We start from the raw sequence: 10,013 nt of genomic DNA on the forward strand, positions 1-10,013 counted from the left end.
CTGAGATTCGCTTTGTGAAGTTTCCGGAGCCATGGCTATCAGTTTCCTCAAGAGCACTGTTGTCAAGTTTGTGTCAGGGCACAGTTCACCACCACAAAACCTGAAAACACAGTTTCACAAGCATCACGTCAAGTTGGGTTTATTCATTCAGAGTTGGTACTTTAATTCCTACATTTAGGAATGTAGGCTGAGGCAAGATGAGTTATATACTGAAAGTATCTACCTCAAAAGCCTGTCTCCACAATGTCTTCATTTTTGTCACAAAAAATGAACTGGAGGTCTGAAGGCATGCACTGGGTAGCAGATCACTGCACTCTTCAAAGTAACAAATGGTGTACAGAAGATGATCTCGTTTCAGCCTGGCAAGTGACCAAACACTGACATCATCCCCTAGTCGTTATCTGCGGACTCGGACTTCACACTCAGAAGTACCGAGCACTTAGATCCTCTTTCGCTCTTGTAACTTGATTCTGTGGTTACCATGCTACCATATCTAGCTGCAAAGCATCATAGACTCCACATGGGAAAAGCATATTAGTGCTTCTAGATAATGTGTTCTTCTAAATTATATCGTTGTGTGTATTGTCTTATAATGTATTTGAGAGGAAATATTGCTTTAATCAAATAAATAAGAATCCTCCACTCATTGCAGAAAGATTAGGAACATGCATTCATGCTATTATTTAATTGAGAGAAACGCTTAATCTGTCCTTAGAATGTTAGGTTAGCATTAATATTAGTTTCTATTAAACCTTATTTTTGCATGAAATTCTTTGATAAGCGTTTTGTATCCAGATGATTGGTCTCGCGTCCCCTCTGCCCAGCGCACAGATGAGCTTGGCTCCGCAGGGGATGGCCTAGTGAAGAGATTGTTTTTTCACAGCACTGCTTTCTGAAGCTTAACAGAATGCAGGAAATTGCTCTCTAGGGTGTGGAAAGGAGATTCAGCCCGGATTTAATACAACCCCTTCAAGATAATGGAAGCAGAAGGCAGGAAATAGCCTCATAAGGCTCACTGGAATACCAGCCCCCACAGCAAAATCAAATCACATACATGAATTAAAGCTGCTAGGTCACTTGGTAAAAGTTTTGGAGGAAGCAGGAGGAATTGGATGGGAGTAAGGTGGAGCAGGGGGGGAAACACTGAAATCCTGCCATCGCCTGGAATCCTGACATTGTGAATGACAACTGCTGAAGAGACACAGGCCCGTTCCAAGCGCCACACCTCACCTCTCTGTTTTCTTTGTCCCTCGAAAATGTACTGGTTACGATCCAACAAAATTGATTCTGTCCTATTGGCAAAACATCAGTTTTTAGTTTCTCTTAGAAGTAATTCTGTTTTTCAGACTCTAAATATATTTCAAGCAGCTATATTGAAGCCTCCATTTTCTTCAGACTCTAAGAACTTAATCCACCTCTCTAGTTATATATACTTTTTAATTTTAGGATTCACATACCTATTTTTCAGTTGACCCTATTTGTAATATACTGTTCCTGAAAATGTTTTATGAACTGCCAAACACTATAAATTTTAAGTGGTTTTAAATAATATTTCTCTTTAATTCAAGAAACGTTCATGGAATTAAAATGATCTGATAACTCAGTACAAAAGCTCTTAAAGTGAAACACATGGCAGTACATCGTTGTTTGTCCCTAACTCATTGCAGTTCTGGGGGGCACATCATTTCACTTCTCAGAGCACTCTTCTCAGAGTAGGGACGGTTTTCAGGCCAATGGGAAATAAGCACATAGCAGACGGTTTTGGTTAGTCCTTGCAGGCTTTTCCCGTAGATGTGGATATGCACATGTGCCTATTTATCTTGGGTGTATTCTAAAGTTGGCTTTCTTGCTTTATACTGGAGGCAAAGGAAGAGAACCACAGCTGCCCCTTCCTTCTGGTGGTCCCTGGGGCCGTCGACTCCATGCTTTCCTTTCTCATGTTTATCCAGGATGCCTGCCTTCTGTCATCCTTTGTTGCGACTGCGCAGTAGTCAGTCCCAGGAAGCCTTCCCTCAGGGAGGACTCCCGTACCTGTATTAGTACTTTGATTTGCTGTTTCCTTTTAAGTTTTGTGTGGTTACCCTCTCGTGTGTTGCTTCCGCCCTTACGTTGGTATAGTTTTGGTGTATTCATGCCTCTGCAGTGTATGCCTGCTCTAGCTGATGAGATGAAAAGCTGCCTGAAGACAATGTAGGTTTTTTTCCCCTCCCTTCCTATACATACCCTCCTCTCTGCAAGCACTCTACACATAATAGGTGTTTAAAAGTTTATTCACAAATTGTGAAGGTAATTCTGCATTGTTGTCTGATTTTAGATGGTTGCTATATTGTGTGATCACTGAGGCCCACCCAGAGAATTCCAGAGGCCCACAGAGCCCTCTAGACACTTCTGGTTCACTATTCTGATTATTTTGTTCTTGGCCAGCTTTGTAATAAACACTAGGAATGGAATTCTTAAGCCAATAAAATGTATTCTTTTATCCACTGCTCTTAAATGAACATCTGTGTGCTGTAGTAGACAGATAGCAGGGGCTATTCAAAATAGAATAATAGTACGTATCATGGCACAAGTCTCTATTGCTAAAAGCATCCTATACACACAGTAAACTTAGCTTTTTTGTGTTTTTATTATAAAGTTGATCATTTATTTAAAAAAATACAGAACAGTAGAGTGACCTATGCTGTATTTTTTATGAGCAGTTAACACTGTATCTTGGATACAGTAATTAAGGTTTTACAAAATATTTTTAAAATATATAGTTAACTTTGTTTTCTGTCCTTCCCTGCTTTATTTGTGATATACCTAGTAAAATAGTATAGTAGCCTCTGTTTTAGAAATGAATATTTTATGGTCCTGTTTGTTACTTGGCTTTTTAAAAATCGGTGGCATTATCGCCACCATTGAACTGTAAGCTGGTGAATAGTAACTGTTTCTACTAGGAAGCTATCAGTTGCAACTAACGGAAAGCCATCTGAATTCAGCTTGAGTAGTAGGGGTATTTACTAACTTGTATGTAACTGAAAAGATCCAGAAGTGGTACAAACTACAAGCGTAGTAGGTTGCACTTCTATCTCATTTACGTCATTTATGTCACCTCTCCTTTCTCTGTCAGCTTTCCCCTCATTCTGCCTTTCTTTTGAGTCTCAAAATGGCTTGAGAATAAAGGGCTCCCTCAGTCACATTTGGAGGAGTGTGGGGGCCTCCCTCACCACCATGTAACGACTTTTTTACCTAGGTTCTGATGGGGTATTTCTGGATCCCATCACCGTGGTGATGGAGAAGGTTGTACACTCATCGGCCTGGACCTGAGTCAAATGCCTGGCACCACGCCAGTCTGGGGCAAGGGTGACTGAAATGGAGCCAGCCCTATCCAACCACAAGAATGAATGCATGGGCTGGTCTCATGCACTTTCTTACAACACCTCCATTATCTTGGAGCCCAGAAGGAGACGTTAGAAATGTATCTTGTATATTAAGGACTATCTCAGCAGTCCAAGCAGGAAGGCTGGAAACAAATGGCAGTAGTCTTAAGCTTTATATATAGTTCAGGCTTTGGTTGACTTTCTTTGCTTCTTTTTAAAATATTCAAAGGTCCATGGTTAGCCAGTAATGAGTTTTGTTGTAAAATTCATTTGAAACTGGAACTGGGGAAAACTCGCTTCATATTCATACCAAAGTATTTGAATGGTTCTTTGCATTAGTGAGTGATATTTCTTTTTTCCAGGGAATGGATTCGTAAACTCAAGAGCTTCTCCAAATTTGATTGGAACTACTGGTGCAAATAGTTTAGGCAAAGTTATGCCTACAAAGTCTCCCCCTCCTCCAGGTGGCGGTAATCTTGGAATAAACAATCGAAAGCCAGATCTCCGCGTTGTCATCCCTCCTTCAAGCAAGGGCATGATGCCTCCACTGGTATGTTAAACCTGTCTTCAGTTTCATTCTTTAAAACATGTGTTTTATACAGAGCCAGTGTATATTTTCCTTTGAAATGTTCTATACATCCATACACACTAGACCTTTTCCTAATGAATATTTCTATTTGAAACTAGCACTTGAAGAAACAAGTCTATTTGAAATACACAGGACTCAGATTAAGGAGAAACAGAAATCTGCTTAATGTCTATTTAAAATTAAAGTTAAATATGGAGAGGTTGTTATGCTTAATATTAATTTTACCAGGCTGACATCTCTGCTTAGAGATCTAATCCCCAAACTGATCATTTAAACCTGCCTTGAGTATTTTTTTCTGTACTTTGCATACTCTCGGTAAATTTTGCACGTGCTTTTCTGTGAGGGAAACACTAAGTTACTTGTTAGAAAATTCTATATACTAAAGAGAATTACTGTAGAATAGGGAAGAATGCATAAAAACATGAGTTAGTCTCCAAATAATTTTTTTGTTGTTTATTCCTTCTCCCATAACCTTCTCAGTTAACTCTGTAAAGAATAGAGGTCTCCCTAGCCCAGCCCTTGACAGTGTCTTTATAGTTCCAGCCTCATTTACTTTTGAATCCTGTGTTTATGAAGCGGAATATGATTATCCTCCTTAGTCTCTCAAAGAAGAAAATTAGAATATATATGCAAGTTTTATAACCATTCTTAGTTGAGCGATTGACTACTAACATGCCAGGTGTTCTTTCTACTATGCAGCTGCTAAACTCGCCATTTGATTTTTTGCTAAGTGAAAGTGATGCTATCAGCCTTTAGATGATAAGTCTACATTTGTATAATGCCTTATAGATTCCCAAACATCCTTATACACATTGTCTCATTTACCCAAAAACTGATCTTGGCTAGGTAGAGATGAGGAAACTGATGGAGAGGTTAGTACTAGTCCAAAGTATTAGAAAAGAGAGCCAGAACCAAAACTCTTTAAGTAAAAAAACAAAGTACTTTTTCATTCGGAGATATGGAAAGCTGGAAGCTGTGTCACTCCTAGCCTTACAAAGAAAAAAAGTTGGACAAGCAGCAAGTTCCCAGGTACCCTTGAACACAGGGTAGTGCTGAGGCTTCAGGGCAGCTGACTGGCCCAGACTCGGGGGAGAGGACCTCTGAGCACTGACGGAGCCGGGGAAGACAGGCACAGTTAGTGAGAGTTAAGCCAGGGTGACTGGTGGACTGTTGGAGGCCAAGTGGTCACTGGCAGGACTGTGTGAAGCCTCTGGGGCCATGATATAGGGGGAGTCTGTGTTCTCCTGTGGGCTCTTTCCAGGAACCTCACACTGGGTGCTCCGAGGAAAGATTGGGAATGTCCTGAGTAAGTCTCTGTGGCGTCAACTTGGAGGAGGGAGAGCAGCCCCTGCAGCCAGGGCAGGAAGTGTTGCCTGGAACCTTCTCCCCTTTCTCTCCATGGAACAGAAGTCTCAGTCTGTGAGATAAACACCAAAACGGTCACCCTGAGGGCAGTGGTGAAGCCCCAGGGCATCTGGGGAATGGAAAAGGAGAACTATCTCAGCCCGTGGTGGCGGAGCAGGAACAATGCCACGAGCATGGCAGGATGGCTGAGAAGGGCGCTCTCTGAGGCAGCACAGAGGGGAAGGCTGAAAACTGAGGCGGGAACTGTCATTGTGGAAACAAACACCGCTCCCGTTCCCCCCAGAGGAATTCCAGGGCTGTGGTGATGCCCTGAGAGGAACCATAGCAACAGGCAAGCACAACCCTGCACTAAGGGCCTAGCAGGAGATCAGACCTGTCGGTCTCTAGGTCAGTGGGAATTACCCCAACTGAAATACAAAGAGAAAGAAAAGTGATGAAAACAGAACTATGAAATAGAACAAAGCCTCTAAGAGCTGTGGGACTTCATCATGGTTTAACATATTTGTAATTGGAATTCCTAAAAAAGAGAGTAGAGAGACCAGAGCAGAAGAAATACTTGAAGAAATCATAACCAACAACACCAAGTAGGGTAAATACTACCACCAACACATGTGCACATGTGCACAAGCACACAGTCAGACTGCTAAAACCAAGAGACGGGAAAAAAATCTTAAAAGGAAGCCAAAGAAAATGAAGAACATATATTGGGTTATTGGAAAAGTCATGACGCATTTTTTCAACAAAAAACAGAAAAAATACATCATGACTTTTCCAACAACCCAATAGAAGAACAAAGATAAGAATTTGTACCATCCTTCTCTTCAGAAACTATCCTAGCTACAAAACAGTGGAGTTGTTACAGAAGCGCTGACATAAAAACAAAACTCTTAACCTAGAGTTCTATACCTAGCAGATATATCTTTCAAAAATAAAAGAAAAAGAAAAACTTTTCTCAAACAAAAATTGTGAGAATTTATTACCAGCAGACCAGCTCTACGAGACTGTTAAAGAAAGTCCTTTGGCAGAAGAAATATGATAATGGCTAAAACTTGTAACTGTACAAAGAAAGAAAGAAAAATTGAAATGGAATAAATGAAGATAAAATTGATATTCCCCTGTATTTTATAAATTTTTTATTTTAGAACAGTTTTAAATTTATATAAAGATTTGAAAGATAGTACAGAAAGTTCCCATGTGCCTCACACCCAATTTCTCCTATTAACATCTTACATTAGTATGGTACATTTGTTACAACTAATGGATCCATAGTGGTACATGATTATTAACTAAAGTCCGTAGTTTATCCTTAGTTTTTTTACCCTCCTGTCTTTTTTTGTTCTACGATCCCATCCAGGAGACCACATTACATTTAGTAGTCGTGTCTCCTTAGGCTCCTCTTGGCTGTGTTAGTTTCTAAGACTTTTCTTGCTTTAATGACCTTGACAGTTTTGAGGAGGGCTGGTAAAGTATTTTGTAGCTGCTCCTAAGTTGGGATTTATCTGATGTTTTTCTTATGATTCGATTGAGGTCATTGGTTTGGGGGAGGAAGGCCACAGAACTGAAGTGCAATTTTCATCACATCATAAAAAAGGGTACATATCATCAACAGGACAGTTACTACTGATGTTAACCTCGGTCACCTTGCTGATGTAGTGCTTCATGGGTTTCTCATGTAAAGTTACTCTTTTCCTGCTTTTTGATACTGTCCTCTTTAGAAGGAAGTCACTATGTGAGGCCCACACTTAAGGCCACATTCTTGAGAGCACAGTATCTACATAATTTATTTGGACTTCTTTTGTATAGGTGACTTACCTGTTCTCATTTATTTAATCATTTACTTATATTGATATAGACTCATGGGTATTTATTTTATACTTTGGGTTATAATGCTACTAAATTCTGTTAATTTATAATTCTACCAATATAGTTTATTCTGCTGCTTAAATTGTTCCAGCTTTAGCTATTGGGGATGATTCAGTTGGCTCCTGTGCTCCTTTCACATACCCTCATCCTTGTGGAATGTTTCTTGGTGGTTAGGGGTGGGAGTTACTTCTTTATTTTTCAGTTACTACAAAATTGTCCAGGCTCACCTTGTATATTTCTGGCCCAAGTCCTAGAATCAGGAATCTCTCCAAGGAACCTTGGTTCCTTTTATTGAAGGATGGTATTAGAAACCAAGATCTGGGCATTTTCCCTCTTTTAATTGCTCCAAAAGATACCTGACTTTCTAAAGCAAAAACAGTGGCAGTGAATTTTGTGTTCATAGCACATCTAAAAATATATGACAACAAACAATGGGAGGGAATTAGAACTATACTGTTGTAGGTCTTTATTCTATACATGACATTATATATATTTGAAGGTGAACGCTGATTAACTAAAAATGTATATTGTAAACCCTAGTGCAACTACAGAAAGAAAATTAAAAAGAGGTATAAATAATAAGTCAGTAGAAGAGATAAAATCGAATTATAAAAAATGCTCTAATGGCCCAAGAAATGGGGGGAAAAAAAGAAAAATAGAACAGATGGAACAAATAAAATATAACTAGCAAAATTATAGATTTGAATCCAATCACACAAGTAGCCATATTGAATGTGGTCGTTAACATTAGTTAAAAGACAAAGTATCAGATTGGTTAAAAAAGGAAGATAATACTATAACTGTCTGCAAGAACTCCACTTTAAATATAAAGACATAGGAAAGGGCCAGCCGAGTGGCACGTTGGTTAAGAGCTGGCTTGGGACGCCAGAGGGCCCCGGTTCGGATCCCACATATGAGGGCCAGTGAACAATGGGAATTTGAAATTTAAAAATACCATTTGATTAGCACCAAAAATAAAAGAAAAATAGCTAGGTACAAATCTAACAAAATATGTGCATGATTTGTATGTTAAAACTACAAAACACTGTGGAAAGAAATCAAAGACCTAAATGAAGAGATACATACTGGGGGTGCCAAAAAAATGTATATATGACTTGTATTCATCTTTTGTTATCAGTATACATTGAGTATTACAATTTTAATAGTTCTTTTCCTTTCTTAAAATGTGTATACATTTTTTTGGCACCCTCTGTATATTAACGGATTTGAAGATTCAGTATCGTCAACATGTCACTTATCCTTAAATTGATCTATAGATTAAATTTAATCCCAGTGAAAATCACAGCAAGCTTTTTTTGTAGATATCAACAAGCCAATTCTAAAATATATATTGAAAGGCAAAGGAGCTACAATAATCAAAGGAATTTTGAAAAAGAACAAAACAGGAAGACTCACGCTACCTGGTTTCAAGACCCGCTGTAAAGGGACAGTAATTGAGAATGCGCGGGGTTGGCAAAAAGATGGGCACAGAGATCAGTGGGCAAAACGGAGAGCCCACGCAATAGACCTACACAGGTACATTCAGCTGGGTTTCTGACAAAGGGAGGAAGGCATTTCTATGGAGGAAGGATAGTCAGTACAACTAATGGCGTTGGAACAATTCAACATCCATATGCAAAAACAGAACCTCAATATGTAACTCATACTTATACAAAAATTAACTCAGACTGTATCACACACCCAAATGTGAAACATGAAACTGAAACTACTAGAAGAAAACATTGGCGAAAACAATACAACACCGAAAGCATGAACTGTAAAGAAAAAATGGATATATTGGTATTAATCAAAATTTAAGTTCTATTCTGTGAAAAGGCCCTGTTCAGAAAATAAAAAGACAACCCACAGATTAGAAGAAAATATTTGCAAATCACCTACTCAATAAAGGATTTGCATCCAGAATGATACAACTACACACCTAGTAGAATGACTAAAATTACAAAAACAGAAACTAAAAACTCAAAATTCTGGCAAGGACGCAGGGCCAATAAGAGCTCTCATACATTCCTGCTTGGAATGTATGGTACCACTACTTTGAACAACAGTTCAGCAACTTCTTATAAAGTGAAATATATATTAATACTTGTCATACAATTCAACAATCCCACTCTGATTTACCCAAGTGCTGAAACTAGGCTTATACAAAAGCCTGTGTTTTTCATAATCGCCTCAAACTGAAAACAACCCAGATGAACTGGTAAACACACTGTAGTATGTTTACTACATACTACACAAAGGGACACTGCTCAGCCATAGGAAGGGATGAGCTATTCACAACAACATAGATGAATCTTGAGCAAATTTTGCTAAGTGAAAAAAGCCAGATTCCAAAGTCTACATAGTGTATGATTCCATTTGTGTTTCATTCTGGAAAATACAAAACATCAGCGGTTGCTAGGGGTGGGGAGAGTAGCTGATTACAAAGGGTAGTAAGTGGGGATTTTTGAGGTGATAGAACTATTCTGTGGTACTGTGTTGCTGGGTTCGTGAGTCTGTGCTTTTGTCAGAACCCATAAAACTACAATACAAAGAGTGATTTTTACTATATGCAGTTAAAGAAAAAAACCCAGGATTCCAGGGGAACCCAAGATGGAATGAAGACCCTGACACATGAATATAACTATATTACAAATGAGTGACATGCTACTGAAGGGAGTGAGGAAGGATGGAACTGGTTTAAATCACTTCGGAAAGTATTTTGACTTGATATTGTAAAGATAGAGCCCCCCAAAAATTGTATGAAATCACTCTACTTAAGATTGTAAATCCCTCTCCTCTCCTCTCCTCTCCTCTCCTCTCCTCTCCTCTCCTCT

At 39.0% G+C, this 10,013-nt stretch overlaps 1 protein-coding gene across 11 annotated transcripts in view; it reads left to right on the forward strand.

Moving 5' to 3' along the window:
• Nucleotides 1-10,013, forward strand: part of MEF2A (myocyte enhancer factor 2A) — a 126,374-nt gene that overhangs the window by 103,576 nt on the left and 12,785 nt on the right. For 9 of the 11 annotated variants that reach the window (XM_019637882.1, XM_019637874.1, XM_019637876.1 and 6 more), the window contains one exon: nucleotides 3,725-3,912. In XM_019637882.1, coding sequence (XP_019493427.1) covers nucleotides 3,725-3,912 — 188 coding nt within the window. The remainder of the gene's footprint in view (nucleotides 1-3,724; nucleotides 3,913-10,013) is intronic. The other 2 variants (XM_019637884.1, XM_019637885.1) reach the window with 1 other exon arrangement.

Source organism: Hipposideros armiger, unplaced genomic scaffold (assembly GCF_001890085.2).
Source record: "Hipposideros armiger isolate ML-2016 unplaced genomic scaffold, ASM189008v1 scaffold_35, whole genome shotgun sequence".
Taxonomy (NCBI): domain Eukaryota; kingdom Metazoa; phylum Chordata; class Mammalia; order Chiroptera; family Hipposideridae; genus Hipposideros; species Hipposideros armiger.